The following is a 22,793-nucleotide window of genomic DNA, read 5'->3' as shown; positions in this document are numbered from 1 at the left end:
GGTACCGGATGGAGTGGACAAATATAGTCCATTTTTGAACCTGATCTATATCTGGTAGATATATTAGGATGTGTAAAGTATGGTCCAATTCGGCCACTCTCTTCAAGAGTTATCGTACGCACAATTTTTCCGAACATTTTTGAACTTTAGTGGGGGAGGTACCTGAAGGAGTGGACCGATATGGCTTATCTTCGAACTTAAACTATGTTTGGAAAAAATATTGCTAAGGCCAAACTTTGGACCGAATTGGCAGACCTGTTCGATAGTTATTTTGCCCTCCAACCTCCTCACACGGTGTCATAGGGGTTTTTTGCAACTTTCAGGCTATTTTCTCAGGAAGTATGGACTTGCCCCTGATGAAACTTATACCGTCATATGGAGGGCAGTGAATACAAGTTGTTGCAACAAAAATCAAAGCGATTCGCGAGATGGTCCTAAACTGAACTTATCCGAAATTTTGTGTAGGAGGTACCCGAAGGAGTGGACCGATTGAGCCCATATTGGAACCTTATCTAAGTCTGGTACACGCTCCACTATGGGCAAAGTATGGACCAAATCGGTTACTCCCTTCAAGAGTTATCGTGCGCACAAATTTTCCGAACATTTTCGAACTTTTGTGGGGGAGGTACCGGAAGAAGTGGACCGATATAGCCCATCTTCGAACTTAAACTAAGTTTGGGCAAAATATTACGAAAGCCAAAATTTGAACCGAATCGGTTCATCCGTTCGAGAGTTATCGTGCGCTCCAGCCAGCCAGACAGACAGACAGACGGACGGACATTGCTCAATCGACTCCAAATTGTCTGTAACACATTTCGTCCAAACATACTTGGGGTCTAAAACCATTATTTCGATGAGGCACATTTTGTCCGTATGAAAGTGTATATACCCTTCATAGCCTAAAGGCTGAGGGTATAAAGATCAGAGACTATGTAAATAGGACAGAGATCCTAGACTAAGTCAAAAAAAAAATAATCTTCCATAACCCAAAATTAGAGCGCACAACAGGCTTACTTATGGCTTAAGTGTATGTCCACATGGGCATGTGGTGATCTAGTATCACCCCTCTTTTCAACCTAACCCTAACTTAACCAGTCTGACTTTAACCCTAAAACGTGTTTTTAATTTTTAGAGATTCCTGGCGATTAGGTAAGGTTTACAGATTTGGTGTATTCTAAAACCTATAGTAAAATTTTATGACGAACAATTTTGTACAGCATTTGGATTCGATATGATCACATTTTATAGGAGTTTTTGAAAGATTTTTGAAAAAAGGACCAAAATGACCTCTTTGATTTACCACATGTGTGTTAAAATTTGTAACAAAAATATTGCTATACTATATACCTAAAATGCAAGGATTCCATAATATCTTAACTCGAATATTTCGAAAATTCTAGAAATGGGCGGAATTTGTTCCGCCTACTTTGGTTACTTTCCGATGTAAACTTTAAAAACGCCGATACACGTGTCTTATATTTTTAGCTCTACTTTCATAATCTACTAGGTTGTTTCCATCATTTAAAAAAAAAATTGAATTTGGTTGCACAGTATTATTTAAGCTGAAATTCAGAAACAATTAAATCATTGTAACCGTTTCCCCCTGCTCAGGTCTGGAAATAACAAACTGTTCAAAACTCAAGGAAATTTGAAAGGGTTGTTATTTACGGACCTGGACAGGAAAGAATGGTCAAAAATAATCGAATTTTGAACTTGAAGAACCCTTCCTAGAATATTCATATCTTTAAGAAAGTTGTTTATTTAGATCTTACGTACATTTTGAGGTTGACTATATACTACTTAATTTTTGGGCGGTTTGGTATCGTGGACCAGAATTGGGGAAAAAAGTATAAAAATGGAATATTTTACTCTTAAGAAGAGTTCATAGACAGTTCGTATGTTCCAGAAAGATGTTTAAAATTCGTGAAAAAATTATAACGGAAATTTGCCCTTGACGATTTTGACCTTGCAGATTTTATGCGTTCACAACTGTTATTCTTTAAGACAACAGCTACAACTTCAGCGAGTAAACCAAAATTCAAAGAGGTTTAGAAGATATGAGCCTGACAAAATGATCAATTCTGACATCAGGCCTTTCTGGGCCTATAACCGCGAAAGTAGAAGTGATAGGGCAAAACGCCGGTTTTGGTCTTCTATCACTCTGCGCTGTCAGATTTTTTTTCGTGTCACCCAGTGATATCAGACGGATAAGGATTTCAGCACTGAGGTTTATATCGGGTTTATATAATTCGCCAGGTATGCCATAATGGCAGCTTTTCAATGAAGCGAGACTTGGAACGCGATAACACCACAATGAAAATCATGTTTAATATAATAAGGCAAATATGTACTATTTCTGAGTGGCATCAGAACATTTCTCAGCACATCTATAAATACTCCCTTATGGTCATTTATAGAACTTGTTTTGTGACATTTTTAAAGAAGATGTTTGACCTCGTCTATAAAGATTGCTTTCAGCTGGACTTTAAAGACTTTCTTTTGCTGGTCTATAACGATCCTCCGATTTTTTTCTACCCAATTCGTCTATAAAGAACCACCATTAATGACACATTTCCGTTATTCTGAAAATACTTTTAATGACACCATTCAGTCCACCTTCAATTATTCCTTTAGCTTTTTAGACGAAAAACTGTCATGAATTCGCTATAAATACTTCCTGTTGCTGTCTACAAATATCCTTCTCTCTTGTAATAAACTGTTTCAGCTAGCCTAAACGTACAAAAATTTCTTTGTCGTAAACTTCATCACTCCTCAAGAACACTTTTCGTTTTTTGAATATTTATGAAGTGCATTTTATCGATGAATCTAAATTTGATTCGGAACATTCTTCCAGTACACAAATGTCATTTGTTATCAATTGCCCATTTCAGCAAATCCAATCAATTATTTCCTATGGCATGTTAGCTTCTTCAAAACTTTTGGTTTTGCTTCTACAAGAACAACAATCGAATAACGATGGACATTTACATTTTGTTTGGTTTACCATTCGTCTTTCTTCTGCTTCGTCTGTTGACCATTCCAACTTTAATTGAGTGTTAAATTTGTTTGCAGTTTATATCGTTTGGTTGGTACTGTGTTTTTGTTAAACAAACTTTCATATAAACGACACTAGGAACAACAACAACTAACTGGCTATGAAATTAACTGCTGTGCAAACGATGTAAATCCTCTTCTAGTTCTCTGTGTCTCTATGGCATTTATTTGTGAAAGTGTTATCCTGTTAAAGCTATCATTTATTTAAAACAATCACACACATACATATGTACATAATGAAGTATTAAACACACATACACATACATCTGTTTAGATTGTTTAGAAAGGACACACTTCATGTTGAAAGGATATTATCGTCGACCTTATATAAGATATCCTATGCTCAGGTTAAGTGTGTATTAGAATCTCACTAGGCTAAGGTTTTTCTATGCGATATTGCGTAAGCTAGTAATTAAATGTTAAATGTTGTGTAAATAATACCTGGTTTGTTATTCATTACGCATTAGTATATGTATGAACTTCAGGGACTGGAAGAGAGAAACAATTTCTTATAAAACATGTCACACCTTAAGGTGTGAGCATTTTATATTGGCGACTGGGAGTCTTTATAGTCTAGCTGAAGGGTGTCATTATAGACAATCTGTCGAGAGCTTTGTAGGTGAAGCGATGACAGTTTTTATACGACCTGATGAACTTTATAGGAAAAAAATCATTGGAGATCAGCTGAAGGGAGTTGAAAGAGTTTTTTTATGAACGACCTGAAGGGAGTCCATACAGGTGAGGTGAAGGGAGCCTTCATGGACAAGCAGAAGGGAATATTTATAAAAGAGTTGAAGGGAGTCTTCATAGACGAACTGAAGGGAGTTTTTATAGACGAGCTGAAGTGAATGTTTTTAAACGAGCTAAAGGGAGTCTTTATAGACTGAAGAGAGTTTTTATAGACGAGTTGAGGGAAGTCTTTATAGACCAACTGAAGGGAGTATGTACATATTTATAGACGAGCTGAAGGTCGTCTTTATAGACTAGCTGAAGGTCGTCTTTATAGACGAGCTGAAGGTCGTCTTTATAGACGAGCTGAAGGTCGTCTTTATAGACGAACTGAAGGTCGTCTTTATAGACGAGCTGAAGGTCGTCTTTATAGACGAGCTGAAGGTCGTCTTTATAGACGAGCTGAAGGTCGTCTTTATAGACGAGCTGAAGGTCGTCTTTACAGACGAGCTGAAGGTCGTCCTTATAGACGAGCTGAAGGTCGTCTTTACATAGACGAGCTGAAGGTCGTCTTTACATAGACGAGCTGAAGGTCGTCTTTATATAGACGAGCAGAAGGTCGTCTTTATATAGACGTGCTGAAGGTCGTCTTTATATAGACGAGCTGAAGGTCGTCTGTATAGACGAACTGAAGGTCGTCTTTATAGGCGAACTGAAGGTCGTCTTTATGGACGAACTGAAGGTCGTCTTTATAGACGAACTGAAGGTCGTCTTTATAGATGAATTGAAGGTCGTCTTTATAGACGAACTGAAGGCCGTCCTTATAGACGAACTGAAGGCCGTCCTTATAGACGAACTGAAGGTCGTCTTTATAGACGAACTGAAGGTCGTCTTTATAGACGAACTGAAGGTCGTCTTTATAGACGAACTGAAGGTCGTCTTTATAGACGAACTGAAGGTCGTCTTTATAGACGAACTGAAGGTCGTCTTTATAGACGAGCTGAAGGTCGTCTTTATATAGACGACCTAATGGTCGCCTTTATAGACAACCTAATGGTCGCCTTTATAGACGACCTAATGGTCGCCTTTATAGACTACCTAATGGTCGCCTTTATAGACGACCAGACGTCTCTATAGACGTCTTCTTTATAGATGACCTGATGGTCGTCTTTATAGACGACCTGATTGTCTTCTTTATAGACCACCTGATGGTCGTCTTTATAGACCACCTGATGGTTGTCTTTATAGACTACCTGATTGTCGAGCATGCCTTTTCCTTAAAAATTTGAAAAATTTAATAAATTCTTTTAAAATTCAATTGGTGATATTTATCATATTTCTCATTGGTATCCTTTATGCCTGTTTCCCCATACTCTAGTGGTTATTTATCTATAAATGGGCCTTTGGGCATTCTTGGCATAAAATCGCAAATGAAATAGCCTATTGTAGTCGACATTATGTTTAAACTTCGCACACCAAAGCAAAATATACCATACACTGCTTTGGTAAGCAAGCGTGTGCAATTTATCTCCTGGCAAACAGTGGTAAATGCAAATACATAAATCAACAGAATGAGTGAATGAATATCCATTGATTACAGTTACAAAGCGGTAATAAATAGTTTGCAATAATTTCTGAAAACAGAGACAAATGTAGTGACGGTGGTACAATACGATGGTTATGACTTGCCGCAGGACTTCATCAGGGTATTGAATCGAGTCGGCATTCAAGTTTGTGATATGTAACGAACAAAAACAAATAGGAACGGTGTTTAGTTCGGAACGGGCCGAACTTTTTATACTGCCCACCAAGAGTGGTTTTGTAGTAAAATTTAATAATAAGTTTCCTTTCGATAATGAAAGTAATAATCTTTTGGTGTCCAACGTCCATGCTTCCCGGCATAATGACCCAAAAGCTCAAAAATATCATACGGTGACCAACAACAACAAAACGGCTATTTCTAAGATGGTATATGCCGTATATAAATTTTAGTAGCGAGTGGTCATTTTAATGTCGATAACAACATTATATTATTTATTTTTTTTTCTAGAAAAGCCAATATTTCTTGAGATATGGGCCCTGAAATGAACCAATATTTAGGGCCTCTTCTTCATACATCCCTCACCACGGTGCGCCTGAACCAACTTTAAAAGGAAGGTGCTTTCGCCTGGGAAGTTTTTGCGGCTTCTCAAACTATAATATTTATAGAAGAGAAAACTCAAAAAAGAAAAAAAAAACGCCGGAGCACTTTTTAAATAAATCGCTATCAGAGTTCAATTTTTTTTATTTTCACGATTGTGCTTGGAAACCACAAGCCCTATTAAAATGGGATTAGAAAAAATATTGTAGCTGCAAAAATTCTCTCCAAGATAGACCTTTAGGTTTTACCGTTTTTGAGATATAGAAGTGCAAATTGGGGCAATGCACTGACTGTATAGCCTTCGTATAAAGGACTGTCATGCCTGCAATTTCCCAACTTAGTCACATATATTCCAAAAATGGTACAACCTAGAAAGAACAAGTAAAAAGTATCAGCCGGCTTTGCCGACAGAGATATACCCTCAGCCTGTGTAAATTGAAACACTTTTTTTCCAAAAAATTTATTTAGGGGGTTTCAAAATTTTGGGCTTATGAACTGGCAAAAATGTTGATTCAAAAGTTCAAAAGTTTTGCGGGTGTCATAAGGAGTTTTTACAACATTGGCGTTGTTTTCTCAAGAAGTATGGAATTGCAACTGAAAAAACTTTTACCATTGTAATTGAGGCAGCGAATGCAAGTTGCTTCAACAAAAATCAAAGTGATTCGATAGCAGGTCTTAATGTGAACTTTTGTGTGGGAGGTACCCGAAGGAGTGGACAACTATAGTCCATATTCGAACCTGATCTACATCAGTTAGATATATTAGGAAGTGTAATGTATAGGCCAAATCGATCACTCCTTTCAAGAGTGATCGTGCGCACAATTTAAACTTGTATTATCGTAATGGGGCAGCAAATACAAGTTGTTACAACAAAAATCAAAGCGATTCGAGAGCAGTTCCTAACTTTCCCGAAATTTTGTGGGGGAGGTACCCGAAGGAGTGGGCCGATAAATTCCATATTGGATAGATAGATGAGTTATCTTTCGCACAATTTTTCCGAACATTTTCGAACTTTTGTGAGTGAGGTACCTGAAGGACTTAAACTATATTTAGGCAAAATATTAGTAAAGCCAAAATTTGGACCAAATCGGTTCATCTGTTCGAGAGTTATCGTGCACACCAGCCAGACGGACAGACGGACGGGCATTGCTAAATTGGCTCCAAATTGTCTGAAACAGATTTCGTCCAAACATACTTCGGGTCTAAACCATTATTTCGATGAGGCATATTTTTCCCGTATGGAACTGTATATACCCTCGTTAGCATAGATGCTGAGGGTATAAAAACGATCGCGGCGCTTCACATAACGACGAATCTTGGATATATGCTTAGGAGTCCGAAACAAGACAGGAATCGAAAGCGAACTAAATCCAACGAAAGCTGTTCATGGAAGAAGACCTTCGAAGCAAATGGTCGCCTGTTTCTTGGCAAAAACTGACCGTGTGCCGACTTTACGCCTTGGGAAATGTAGGACGGTTAACTCTGAGTGTTACACTGCAATTTGTTTGCCTGAAGTCTCATGAGGAATTCGAAAAACGAACAAGAGAAGACGAATCGTTCTGCATTACGACAATGCGATCTTTCACACATCGATTCAAAGCAGCACCTGTTTGACCGGACAAAAGTGGAATTGATGGGTCATGCGCCGTACAGTCCTGACTGAGGATCCAAGGACTTCATTTGATTGCAGCTTATCAAGAAAAAAGGCGTGGTCAACGATTTTCGTCGCCAGTAGATGCTGTAAAAGTCTTCAAAACAATGTTTTGGATGTATCTCAATCAAGCCACTGTAAACAACCCAACACATTGTCGTATGTCAAACTGTCCTGAGTACGCTTAGGCTAAAAACTGTCAAACTTTCCAAAAAATATCAAATGACGCCTGGCGACACTGCGTGAAGCCAGAAGGTTTTAGTGTCCTCGTAGCCTCCTTATGAAACAATGTTATGACTGCAATTTCCCAACTTAAATTTATATATCCCAAAAGTGGTACAACCTAGGAAAAAATACAAAAGCAACTCTTGTAGAGCATATTCACTGCTGTAAAATTTTCTCCAATTTGAATTCGATAGGACCTCCCGTTTACAAGCAAAATCGTGAAAGCCTAACAAAAAAACCTAAAAATGTTACATGAACTTCTATATCTCAAAAACGGTAAAACCTAGGAACAAATCATAAAGGTCTATCTTCTAGAGAATTTGCACTGCTACAATATTTTGTTTAGTACTATTTCGATAGCAAAATCGTGAAAACCTAAAAAATTTAAAAAATGTGAACTTTGACCGTGATATATTTGAAAATCCCTCTAGCGATTTCTTCTTGTTTTTGAATTTTTCTCATCTATGAACATTGCTGTTTTAGAATTGGCAAAAACTTCCCAGGTGTAGGCCGGAAATGTAGGTCGGTTAACTTGGGAAATGTAGGACGGTTAACTCTGGGTATTACACTGCAATTTGTTTGCCTGAAGTCTCATGAGGAATTCGAAAAACGAACAAGAGAAGACGAATCGTTCTGCATTACGACAATGCGAGCTCTCACACATCGATTCAAAGCAGCACCTGTTTGACCGGACAGAACGTGGAAATGATGGGTCATGCGCCGTACAGTCCTGACTGGGGATCCAATTTTCACAGCTGTAAGGTTTTCTCCAGTCCGAATTCGATAGGACCTGCTGTTTACAAGCAAAATCGTGAAAGCCTAACAAAAAACCTAAAAATGTGACATGAATTTCTATATCTCAAAAATGGTAAAACCTAGGAACAAATCATAAAGGTCAATCTTCTAGAGAATTTTCACTGCTACAACATTTTCTTAAGTACTATTTCGATAGGTCTTGCCGTTTCCAAGCAAAATCAAGAAAACCTAAAAAATCTAAAAATGTGAACTTTGGATATTTTTCTCATTTACATACTTTCCTGTTTCAGAACCCACAAAAACTTCCCAGGTGTAAGCGGTTTTCATTTAACGTTATTGAAGCCGCACCGTGCATGACATTGTTTTATAAGGAGGCGATGCAGTCAGTGCATTGTCCCAATTTGAACTTCAATATCTCAAAAATGGTAAAACCTACGTAAATCTCATAAAGGTCAATCTTGAAGAGATTTTCCCAGCTACAATATTTTCTCCAATTCCAGTTCGCCAGAACTTGTGGTTTCCAAGCAAAATCGTGAAAACCTAACAAAGCCTCTAAATGTGAACTTTTATTTAGTTGTAGTTTCAGAATCCGCAAAAACTTCCGAGGTGTAAGCAACTTCCATTTATAACACTGTGCGACAAAAAAAAAATGACAAGGAAAATTGAGTAGATTATGAAAGTAGAGCTAAAAGTATGAGACACGTGTATCGGCGTTTTTAAAGTTTACATCGGAATGTAACCAAAGTAGGCTGGGCAAGTTTCGCCCATTTCTAGTTTTTTCGCAATATTCGCATTAAGATATTATGGAATCCTTTCGTTGGCAACTTTACAGAGGCGGATATGGATAATATTTTTGTTAAAAAATTTAACCCTCATGCGATTCATCAAAGGGGCCTTTTTGGTCCTTTTTTCGAAAATATGGCAACAAGGCCTGCTAAGAATGTTATATGTTATGGTTACAGATTTCTTTTATTCAGAGGCTCATAGTGAAATTTCATTTGGAACATTTCTTTCTACAACAATATTGCCAAAAACTGAAAGATTTTGATCCAGTATGGAATTATGTAAAATTAACAATACAAAATTAAAACAAATAATTTCATCCTAACGTATATAAATTTGTAATCTAATTTTCATAAGGATATAGTATACCTAGATATATGCTTTATTCTGAAACTCTTAGTGAAATGTTGTGTACAATTTTTCATCTTTTGACACTTTTCACCTGGAACCAAGTTTGATATTACTTTCATGTATCAACTTGAAAAACGAAGGAAAAAAATCATCAAAAAATTGGGAAATATTTTCATGTTTTTTTTTAGCAAAATTGATACTGATATTTTCATGATATATAATGTAAACAGACATTTCATTTTTTTGGTGACCCATAGTGAAATTTGACGAAGAATATTTTTGTTTTTGACGTAATCTCTCTAGAATTATGCTGTGTGGGACAATTTTGAATAAACTCAGATGAAGTCCGACTTTAACCCTAAAACGTGTTTTTCATTTTTAGAGATTCCTGGCGATTAGATAAGATTTACATTTTTGGTGTATTCTGAGATCTATAGTAAAATTTTATAACTAACCATTTTGTAGAATATTTGGATTCGATATGATCGCATTTTAAAAGAGTTTTTGAAAGATTTCCGAAAAAATTACCAAAAATACCACTTTGATGAATTGCATGAGGGTTAAAATTTTTAGCAAAAATATTGCCCATATCCTACTCTGTAAAGTTTCCAAAGACACTATATACATAAAATGCAAGGATTCCATAATATAATAATAAAATGGGTGGAAATTGCCACGCCTACTTTGGTTACTTTCCTATGCAAACTATTAAAACCCCGATACATGCGCCTCATATTTTTAGCTCCTCTTTCATAATGTACTCGGTTTTTCCCATCATTTTGAAAAAATTTAATTTTGTTGCACAATGCAATTTGTTCAAGTGCACCGTGTCACACTAACGTTTTTAGAAGTCTTTGTTACAATGCTACTGCTCTCCACAAACTTTTACAAATTTACGCTGAAAACTTCCAAAACTTATTTGGTCACCTAGGGACTCCTGCTTGGCGTATTTAGGTCTACCGCTAAAGCAATTGTTTTTTTTTTTTTGTGCAGTCGCAGGCTCCGTCGGTAAAGCGTATTGATACTTTTTTTATTTGTTGTGTATATGTTTATTTAGTATTACATTTCCACATTGAAAAGTTAAATGGTAACATCCTTCTTTACATTTATTATTCATAAAGTACCCACCAAGGCCTACAGAAGGTCGGTCATTCAGAGTACTGTTAACAACATTTGACAACAAACATAATAGATTTTACATTATTGTGATTTTAGATTCTTTGTATTTTAAATCACAATAATGTTTTTGACATCAAACATAACAATCAGCTGGGCTTATTGGCCGACCTTATGAAGGTCTTGGTGCCCACATTTGATAGTTCTTTCTTTGAATTAATTCTTCATTAGGTTGGCTGCTGGTTGCCTTTTTCTTTGACCTTTTTCGCTACATTTAAAATTTGATGTAATGCGGGTCTGTTGCTTCCACTGCTAGCCATGTGTTGTACACCAAAAAAGGCACAAAGAGGATATGCATGTTTAAGTAATTTGTAATTCAGTTTTTGTCAAAGGATCGAAAAGAAAACTTTACAAAGAGAATGGCGGCGAACATTGTAATGTCAAACCATGGCCATAACCACCAAATTGTAGCGAATCATTTAAGGTTGTAATTCGTGCAATGTTATAAAATAAGCTAGGTATCCTCCAATTTCTATTATTAAATATTTATAACTTCAGAGTGGAATAAGTTATTACAATTACTTAGTATAGCTTTATAAGAAAATAATACACTTAGATATTCAAATAATGTATGTCCGCCAAATGTCTTGCAGCACTTGAAATATTTATAAATTACCCCCTAAACACACACACGTAACGCACACTGATGCTGACATACTACCTAATAGTCATCTCGTGTTGCAAAAATCTTACAAATGACATGCATTTCTAATGCATACAATGTATACAGGATCTACAATAAAATCCCTTACTTCCTGTCACTTACTTCCTTTCCCTCGACCACCATCATGTGTGTGCAAATCACCCATAGAGACGTGTTAGTTATTAGATCAACTCATGAGCTGCCTTCAGACCTCATCTCGCTTCATCTCTATGAATACTTTACAATTATTATCAAACAATAGAAAAGGATATGCGGTACTATATTTGCATATTTATTCCGGTCGTGTGTATCAACCAACCAACCGACACTAGAGTTGACTCTTTAGTTTTGTTGCATAGCAAAAGGAATTTGCATAAGGACCTCAAGGAAATCCATACAAATGTGGCATTATGCAGTCAAGCAAACTTAGCAGGGAATCTGTTGAATATACAGTGTAGCTATTATGTATGTGTATGTATGTATTCATATGTGGAAATATCCTACTAATCATCAGTCAAACTTACTTGTGTGTTTATGTAGAAAATCAACGAGCGGAAGGCAGATTATATGTGGAATATTCTGTTGACAAATGTCAACTTATGTTCATTTAAAACCTAAAATATAGTTTTATACCCTATACCACAATGTGGAAAAGGGTATTATAAGTTTGTTTTGGTAAAAATTCATGTAACACCGCGAAATATTCGTCGGAGACCCCCAATGTGGTGTACCAATCTTCATATCTCGACGAGATAAAGCGATTTTGAGATGTGTGTCCGTCCGTCCGCCCGTCTGTCCATTATAAATTGTAAACACGCTCCAGGCCGCAATTATGGACCGATCGTCACGAAATTTTTTATGGAGGTCGGGTTCAGATCAGAATAGATCCCTATTCTTATTGGTGATGATCGTGAAATATTAAGCGGGTGAAATGGACCAAAAACATAATATTTATCCAATTTTCTAGCGACTCTGTAGGTCTCAATAATAGTCCGATCAACGCGTAATTTTAAATAAGGTAAGAGTATATCACAAAGGAGAAGCTTGCAATTTGAGATGGCGATCGGATAATATTTGGAGGGTTAAATGGACCAAAACTTTTGTGTGAAAATTGTGAAAGCTTATATCTTAATTCCTGGGAGTGACAAGTGAGGTATACTTAAAAGTGGAACGCTGGACCTTTCAATTGATGCCAATTATGTTGGTGTGCATGATCAGATAACAGAGTTACAGCCTAATATATTCCGTTATTTGTTTGTAGTGCAATAATAAACTCGCTAGAAGTCGCAATTATACATCAATAGTCACGAAATTTTGCACCGGGTAAGAGCATTGGTCGAACAAGATGCCTACAATTTTGAATTATGATCTGATATTCTTTAGCGGGTGAAATGGACCATTTCTTTTGTATGAAAAATATAAAAATTTTTGGTCGATATTTTAATTCCTTGAAGACATATATATTTCGCAAAGTAGCCGACATATGAAAAAAAAAACTACTGACCTTTCCTCTGATGTAAATTGCAATAAAGAGTTTGTTAGATAACGGGCCTACTGCCTAATATATAATGGGTTCTGTGTAGAGAACCACATTTTTATCCCATGCTACATATTGTCGCTCCAAAAGTTTATGTAACACCACGAAATATTCGTCCTAGACCCCTTTTTTGGTATGCCAAAATTCATATCTCGACGAGATAAAGCGATTTAGCGATGTGTGTCCGTCCATTAAAAATTGTAAACAAGCTTAAGGCCGCAATTATGGACCGATTGTAACGAATTTTTTAAGGAGGTTGGGTTCGGGCCAGAATTGAAATGATTAGTTTTTGGTGATGATCGTGAAATGTGCAGGGGATGAAATGGACTAAAAACAAAATTTTAACCAATTTTGTAGCGGCTCTGTAGGTCAAAATAATAACCCGCAAAATTTTAAACAAAGTTTGAGTTTATGATGAAGAAGAAGCGTACAAGCCAACGTGAAGATCAGATAATACTTAGCGGGTTAAATGGACTGAAACTTTTGAGTGAAATTGATAAAAATTTCAATAACGTAGCGTTTAAACAGCGGAAGTAGTAGTACTACATAAGTGGGTTTCATTACATTTTAGTTTGTGTGAACTAAATTTTCCTTTCCTGCTACAAAAATGTCTTTGTCATGCTAGATAACTTCTTGGTTTTGGTCATAAGTATTATACATTACATCTTTGATATTTGATAATTAAATTTTCACAATCATTGAAAAGAAGTTCCGTGGAGAGCGATTGTCCAGGCATAGTGGTATAGGGTATACCATGGTCGGCTCCGTCCGACTATAGACTCTTCTTACTTGTTTTAAATTACAGATGTAAATGTAATCATATTTTTTCTATTTATCAAACTAATGAAAAAAGGCCTTTGGGTTATGCCATATGGTGTATTTGTCTTGGACGAAGAACAATCATTGGAACGGAAAAATATAAAGTATATATGAGTGAAAGACAAAAAATTTAGTTTCCACGAAGCCAAGGTTTCCTCTATTATAATACGCGAACTATTGTACAGTCACCGGCATAATTATTTTGACAAAATCTACATTTGCCTTAAAAGGTATGTAATTATTGTAAGAATTCATAAAACGGGATATTAACAGCATAGGGTTATTCTTTGACCTCTAAGCTAAATAAAAATTAATGGATCAAAGAATTTCCAGCTTAAATTCAGTTTAGGTAGGCGAATGTTTAAATAGGGAGGCAAAAGCAAAACGGCATAAGTATTTTGACACGTCATAATTATGTTACTTTTGGTAATTAATCGTACCTTTTGGTACCAAAATTAATTGCTTTAGCTAAATTATTAACTTTTAAGTAAAAATGTACTTGACAGTACTAGATTTTAAATTTAAATAGGGAATGTTGTTGTCAAAAGTTGTGACGAAATTTAAACTTACAGTTTCGGTGATAAGTGTAACTAATGATTAGATATTGCTGCAGTTATCTATTTATTTTGTAACGAATAAATATCAAAATACGGGAAACTACGGTAAATATGCACGATCTAGGCAGAAAATGTGATATTACAGACGTTGCTCTACGCTAAATAGAGCAGAATTACAAATCTAATCTTATTTATGGCCATAAATCCTCATCTTCTGAGCAAGATATTAGAAAAAAGTAATTTGAAGTCTTAATTTGCTATTCTAGTCGGTTGATAAGGCTTACCTACAAAAATTGTCCATTAAATTTTCAATAAAAATAATTTACTTTTTTTTATTTTTTTTTTTATTTTTGCCTTATAAAGGCGAAGGTCATTTATAGTGATATTTAATTAATTCTCTTTCGAGTTGAGCTTATTAGACCTATTATATACATTGAAAAATTAGGAGTCTACCGAAGTCCCACACATTCAACCATTACGCTACGTTTCACGGGTGGTTAATCCGATCTTCAGGCGTATTAAATGTTGTTTTTGTGGCAGACGAAGGCAAAGCTTTGGAACTGGTATATATATCGCACTTCAATAGATAAATGCATATGCGAAATTATGTCAGTTAATTGAAACTCCAAACTTTTCCTATAGTCCTGCTTGGTAATCCCATTTTTCAATGTTCACAAATACTATGGTAAGTTTTATTCCTACGACATTAGTATTGCTCTCCTATATCAGAAGATTTTTGATCATCAATTATTGTCTACTAAAGTTTTGACAAGCTGATGGTGGCTCAGAACGCTAAGACGCCGGCAACCTTGACACTCAGTTGTCGGAGACCCAGGTTCGAATCCCAGCCTGGCTCATGCTGAAATTATTTTTTATTTTTGCCTTATAAAGGCGAAGGTCATTTATAGTGATATTTAATTAATTCTCTTTCGAGTTGAGCTTATTAGACCTATTATATACATTGAAAAATTAGGAGTCTACCGAAGTCCCACACATTCAACCATTACGCTACGTTTCACGGGTGGTTAATCCGATCTTCAGGCGTATTAAATGTTGTTTTTGTGGCAAATGATCATCAAGCTTAACTCTAAACGAGAAAATTAATAAAAAATCATTAAAAATTATCTTCGCCCTAAAAGGCAAAATTCCCGTCTGGGATTTGAAACCACGTCCTTGAAAACATATCAAAAAAATGTTGTCACGGCGTGTTAGCGTTCAAAGCCAAAACTCATAACTTCAAAGGCAGCGCAAAAAAGCGTTTGTCGTAAAGAAAATACATTTCAGCGGCCAGATATCCGCGTAAATGTATAAAACATTTGCATTTGAAAAACGAAAAGTTCTAGGACAGAGAAGCCACTACATAGTCGATACGTCCGAAGATCTGCTCTACCACCAGTAAAACCAGGTAACGTAATTTGGTGACTATGTGGGTTCGAGTCCTTGGCTTTCCTTTTTCACTTGCAAATAATTTCCGATCATCAAGCTTAACTCTAAACGGGAAAATTAATAAAAAATCATTTACCCTCCACAATCATTGTGGCGAAGCATATTGTGACTGATAAAAATATATTTGAACATAATTCATCTTAAAATACAGTTTTTGGTAAGTTTGAGTCAAAAAACACCAAAAAGTTGGGTAACTTTGTGAAATAAATGTCCTTGTGATGCTATTTCCATGCCAAAATGCTGCCAGGCATTAGAATAGTCTGATCCACTGTTTAAAATACTGCGATATTTAATTTTTATCGTTAATGCTGTGGACTATAATGAATATTCTGGCACTTTGAACGATCTTTTATAACAGCATGGCAGTAAACTGATCGAATTGTTATGTACTCATTTGCAGAACACTGCTGCTATGGTAAGGTTGGATTTTGTGGAGCACGTTTGAAGCGTATTTCGGGTTTAAACTTAAAGATATTTCCTTCAAATATCACATTTTTAGGAGAAAAAATTTTCTTACTCTCATAAAAAGTCGAAATCCGCAAAATATTCCGAGATAATGGGAGAAAATCATGGATAAATCTCTTGATAGGGATATCTATATCCTTGAAATATCGATCCATAAATGGATCCACAATGGTACAGATGTGTGTGAAATATATTATTTTTACCGTAACTAATAATAATCAAAAATATAAATAATACATTTTTAATGGTTGAGGTCTAAAAATCAATAGAATAATTTTGTCAAAATACTTATGCCACGCAGTGAAATTTTATTTCCATTACAAAAGTTCAAGCGTATATTTGAATTGATAAAATTTATTACTAATTTTAAGTATAGGCAGAATATTGTTTCATATTTTTGTAGAAGACTAATACGCCAAAAAACCAAACACACCATTTTTTCAAACTTGTCAAAATAATTATGCCAGGCACTGTAGTTTACCAGTGATTGTGAATATTGCTGGATCAAATTAATGGTTTTTGAAAAAAAAACTCAAAAATTTAGCAAACAAATAATAATTTGCGTGGAGGTTATGACCGCGTAAATGAACAAAAATAGGTCAAAACACGTTGAAGCTAACGAGTTTTTTTACGTTGCTATTTAATTGCTGGTTGAACCATTCAAATGACGGTATGCAGTTTTTGCAAATTATAAATGTTGTCCAGTTTTTTGCACCCTAAACTATAGACGATGCTACATCGCAGCTGTCAAAGTAAATCTTGGTAAATGTATACAAACGAAAGGAAAACAATTCGTTGTATCGGGAAACCACATGCGCATCAATGATTTTGAGGATTTTGCGATATACACGTATTTCAAAATGTATATTACCTGATACCGTTTTCCTTCAAAATTTATCCCCATTTAAAGGGACCCAACATTTATTTGAATAACTTTCATATCTTCCGCAAGATATTAGTGAGTATTCGGGAAGTGATTACAATAATAAATGTGCGTTTTTTGGTTGAATTTTACCTATTTTTTTTACCTATTTTTTCAACTAACTCACAAAATATATTCGAAAAAATATTTTTTCTTGCATTTTTTAAGTTTGCTCAATATTTTTTTTTGTTTTTTAAATAGATTTGTAAAGTTTTGGTTTCAATTGAATCTTCGTGATGTTTAGATTACATATTTTTTAATATTTTTTTAAATATTTCTAAGACGCATAAACAGCATGAATTTTATTAAAACCTGTTACAAACTATAATTTTGTTTTTAATCCTTTCGTATTTGAAGTAAACCAAATATTGCTTTTTTAAGATTTTTTCTTATTAACCGAATTCAAACCGGACTATGTATGTATATGGACTCAATCGGTCTACTCCTTCGGGTACCTCCCATACAATATTTCGGAAAAGTTCAGTTTAGGACTCTCGAATCGCTTTGATTTTTTGTTGTAGCAATTTATATTCACTGCACCCCATACGACGGTACAAGTTTCATCAGAAGCAAGTCTATACTTCCTGAGAAAATAGCCTGAAAGGTGCAAAAAACCCTATGACACCGTGTGTAGTGGTTGGAGCCTAAGATAACTCTCGAACGGATCTGCCGTTTCGGTCTAATATGTTGCCCTCGTAATATTTTGTGCAAACTTAGTTTAAGTTCGAAGATAAGCGATATCAGTCCACTCCTTCAGGTCCCTCCCCACAAAAGTTCAAAAATATTCGGAAAAATTGTGCGTACAATAACTCTTGATGGGAGTGACAGATTTGGTCTATACTTTACACATCCTAATATATCTACCAGTTATAGGTCATGTTCGAATATGGACTATATTTTTCCACTCCGTCAGGTACCTACCACACACATTTTTGTATAAATTCACTTTAAGACATGCTCTCGAATCACTTTGATTTTTGTTCAAGCGATTTGCATTCGCTACCTCCATTACGACGGTAAAAGTTCTTTCAGGGGCAAATCCATATATCTTAGGAAAACAGCCCGAACAGCCAGCTGTCGGAGAGCACGATAACTCTCAAACTGTTCAACCGATTTGGTTCAACATTTTGTCATCGTCATATTATATCCAAGCTTAGTTTCATGGGGCAATACTGGTCCACAACTTCCGGTACTTCTCCCCAATATTTAAAAAATGTCAATAAAATGCTAGGACAATATCAGTTGAATGGGGCAACCAATTTGGTCCAAACTTTGGATCTCCTAATATTTTGTCAAAATTTAGTTTAACTTCTAAAATGGTCCATATCGGTCCTCCCTAAGGGTACCTCCCCCACAAAGGTTCAACATTTGTGTCTTAGTGCACTTAATTCATGATCCACATTTATGTCGGCAAGTTCAAATGTCCAAGAAGGGCCACAAAGTTCTGAAGAGACCTTAAATACATTCGATCTGTCCGTAGGTGGAAGTTTCACTTCACATTTGCTGAGGGTATTTATGTTACGGTTTTAGCTTCATTATTACACCGAAATGACTGAAATTTGGTACTTAGTCTTCATTGCGGGTATACAACTTTCCCCCAGAGTTTCGTTGGTATAGGTCCACACCTTCATATAGCCCCCGTAGAACAGTACCTCCCGATGTTCGGTATTTTGAAGGTTGTGGCCTAAATATTCCTCCGAAATGGCTAAAATTTGGTATTTTATCTTCGCTGGGGGTATAAAACTTTCCCCCTGATTTTTTTTTGTATAGATCCACGCCCCCATTGATCGGTACTTCCCGGTTTTCGGTACTTTGAAGGTTGTTGCCTCAATTTTTAAAATTTGGTATTTAGTCTTCGCTGGGGGTACAAAACTTTCCCCCGGAATTTTGTCGGTATAGATCGACGAAATTTGCTGAAATTTGGTAGTTAGTCTTCTTCATAAACGAAAGGAAACTAATTGTTCTTACTTGTTATACCCTACACCACTATGTGGAAAGTGTGTTATAAGTTTGTTTTGGGAAAAATTCATGTAACAACGCGAAATATTCGTCGGAGACCCCCAATGTGGTATACTAATCTTCACATCTCGACCAGATAAATCGATTGTGAGATGTGTGTCCGGCCGTTTGTCCGTCCGTCTGTCCATTATAAATTGTAATCAAACTCCAGGCCGCAATTATGGACCGATCGTCACGAAATTTTGTATGGAGCTCGGGTTCAGACCAGAATAGATCCCTATTTTTATTGGTGACGATCGTGAAATATTTAGCGGGTGAAATGAAGAAAAACAAAATTTTTAAGCGATTTTGTAGCTGCTCTGTAGGTCGCAATAATAGTCCGATCGAGGGGTATTTTGTCACCGTTGAAAATTTGAATTTACCTAGCCGGGGAATCGAACCCACGACCTTCAGCGACCTTATTTAAGCTTGATGTGATAAGGTGACAGAATCCACAAAATTATTTCTTACAATAAGTTTATTACTTCCATAAAGGAATTTTTATTTGCTGAAAACTAATACCGAGGGGTAGAGGTGTAGGGTATCACATGGTCGGCTGCGTCCGTCTAAAGCATTTGTTTACTTGTTTCGTAATAATTTAGGCATCCATATCTCAGCCCCAAGAAGACATACATACCTTATCTTTCGTATAGCCGTTCCATATATCGTAAAGAATTCATCATTTAAAAATCAGCGCTCTACATTTGCGCTAAAGCATGTAAATCGATCTAAAGAATTTGACAGAGGGTAAGAGACTAAAGTTCATTCATTTTCACTACAGGAAATCATTTTTGAGAAAAAAGTCATAACCCTAATGATAATCCATGTTGTGATTTTTATATGTTATTATTAGGCAGCATTATCCTTCTTCTATTGTTACAATATTTCATGTCATCTTACTTTGCTAATTTTACAGAGATAGTTATCATTACAATTAAAATTTCAAAAATTAAAATTTGAATAGCTTTAGTCATTAACTCAGATATTTGGCAATTAAAACCGAGACATTTGGTATGGATATAAAGTTCAGGCGGTATAATTTTATTAGCATGTTTTTCTCTTGGAATATGTTCAATAGAAGCGGAGATATTCACCTAATAATAATAAGTTCTCCACAGATATTTTTAACGGATTCCGACCTCTTTATATTCTCCCACCTACCTCTCTAGGAAGTACATCCACAAAAATGTCGTGATGATTCGATAAAAATTGCAAGTTTTGGATGCAGAGACAGATGGACACACATAGCCAGATTCATTTTGTTATATAAAATTAGCATACATGACTACTATTTCGATGTGATAAAAACTGTTGAGCTAAAACCAACATATAATACCCCTGTCACACAGACTTATAGGGTATACATAAATACTAGAGTTGTGTCAACCTCGTTCAATTGAACGATCCGGCTCACTATTTCGTTCATGTGTTTTGAATGACAAAACTGCATGTACTTAATTTCTCACGTTGGTTTGTATGACGTTACTCATACAATTTTGAACGATGACAGTGAACGACTCTAATAAATACACTTGCGAATGTACTTATGTACGTTCAAATCGGATCATATCTAGATGTAGCTCACATTCGATGTTACATTCAATTTGCAAAATAATTTTTTTACTCATATCTTCCAATTATTTAAAGAGGCTGGTCACCTCTGGTTGGTAAGCCTCTTAATCTATTTTTTGTTATATTTACATTACATTTAGGCCTTGCTAATTTGAATACTTCTTATGATCGTTCACAGTCTATAAAACACACTAATGATGCTAAGGTGCAAATCTGTTAGACCCTATTTAAAGGTTTAATGCAATGCAATGCAAAGTAATGACAATTTTTTTTCTTGGCACATTGTACGAAACTACAAACAAAACTTTGCCCCATACGATAGTTGTGTTGAAGTTAAATTAAAACAAATTACCTTTTAGTTAAGAGCAGCAACATTACCAGGTAACAGGTAACAAAAAAGAAGAAACAAAAAACAAAGAATTGCATTTTCGTTTCTGTGTATGAACGCATCCTTTAGATTAAGTTTCAGCAGCAACAGGACGAATCTTTACACATTTTCTATGTTTCCGTTGTTTGTGGTGCTGCTGCTACTGTTGTTGTTGTTTGAGTATTTGCCTGTTCAACACCATCCAATGCAGACACAGATGCCACAGCCGAGGGTAAAGACGATGAAGATGGCTCTGATGTTGTACTGGTATTGGAAGCTTTACGGGCAGCTGTAGCATGTGTGCGCACAGCTGGTGTGGGAGGAGCAGGTTGATGTTGTTGCTGTGACGATTCTGAGAATGACATTGCTGTTGCCTGGGGTGCTATTGTTGGTGTTGTCGGTGGCAATGGTGAATCGGCTGCCCCACTGGTACTACCACCTCCAACACTGCCGCCAGCTGTTGTGCTGTTACGCGTAAGAAACCAACAATTCATTGGTGTCGGTTTACCTTTCATGATAACCGGTCCACGATATTCCAAATTAAATGATTCATCCTGGTTGATCTCTTCGCAAAGTAATCTGCAAAAAAACAACAGATAATAAAAGAGGAGAATATGAGGAAATGTTAAATAAAGGTAATGTAGTTGATGCATTTTCAAGAAATAATTTATAGCGAAAATAGCTCGCAAGTAAAAATCACCTGTAAGCGTAAATAAAGAAGATTAGTTTTTTCATGTCATCAGCATCGTCACAATGTGAGAGGAAGTAACAGTGAATTGAATGGAAATTGTTCAATACAAACCCTATGTTTACAAAATATGTGTATATACCAAAGGGACTATCAACAATTTTCCGTGTTTCTTTTAAAGTATAAAAACACAGCTTTGATGATCATTTCAAAAAAAAAAATCGTCGAACAACCTGTTAAACGTAAAAAAATGTTGCACAGTGTAATTGACAATATAATTGTTCGAAAGGGTTCGAAATCTATTCATATTTGACCTTTGCATAAAATGTTCTGTATCGGGCAACCTATGTTACTTCGAAGACAGACGCTGAAAAATTTAATGTAAGATATAAAATTTACTAAAATCGTTTGTGAAATATCTGAACCAAGTAACCACTGTGCTTAATAACACAATACGCTTGATTTGTTTGACAGTAACATTGATGCCTTTCAAACGGACACATTGTAAAGTACATTCATTTGTATCTATATATGTACCTGTGAATGTACATATGTATGTGATAATGAAAGACGTTGCACCAGTAAATAAGTTCAATGTAAGAATGTAATATACTCAACTCGACGGCAGGATGGGACCCACCATCCATCCATCCATTCATCTATCTCCCAAAGCTGTCAGCCAAGCAGTAAGTCAATCAACAAAACTGTGCCAATAGTAAGTAGTAGCTGCATAAAAGAAATTCGTTGAAATAACAGGCAATCATCACTACCCCATATCCCCCTCCTGTACTGAGAAGCGTTGGTGGTTTAAAAGAATGATTTCTTATTATCAATGAAACTTTTATTTCTTTGCAATTTATTTCTTTATGCTGATGCGACACACTTTTCATAGAAAGTGGTAGTCACTGATGAATGCGTTAGGTCCAATTCAATTTCTAATATAAAATGAAATGGAATAGCACTCTTTCATGGTG

At 35.8% G+C, this 22,793-nt stretch overlaps 1 protein-coding gene across 15 annotated transcripts in view; it reads right to left on the bottom strand.

The window, feature by feature from the left end:
• The window catches only part of Gycbeta100B (guanylate cyclase soluble subunit beta-1-like), a 649,167-nt gene that overhangs the window by 31,936 nt on the left and 594,438 nt on the right, over positions 1-22,793 (bottom strand). For all 15 annotated transcript variants that reach the window (XM_073959955.1, XM_073959950.1, XM_073959949.1 and 12 more), the window contains one exon: positions 21,117-21,710. In XM_073959955.1, the coding sequence (XP_073816056.1) occupies positions 21,263-21,710 (448 nt within the window). In that variant the 3' untranslated portion in view covers positions 21,117-21,262. The remainder of the gene's footprint in view (positions 1-21,116; positions 21,711-22,793) is intronic.

Source organism: Musca autumnalis, unplaced genomic scaffold (assembly GCF_047663935.1).
Source record: "Musca autumnalis isolate F117 unplaced genomic scaffold, ASM4766393v1 scaffold_1, whole genome shotgun sequence".
Classification (NCBI taxonomy): Eukaryota; Metazoa; Arthropoda; class Insecta; order Diptera; family Muscidae; genus Musca; species Musca autumnalis.
The sequence above is the reverse complement of the archived record's forward strand: the minus strand, read 5'-3'. Positions and strand labels throughout refer to the sequence as shown.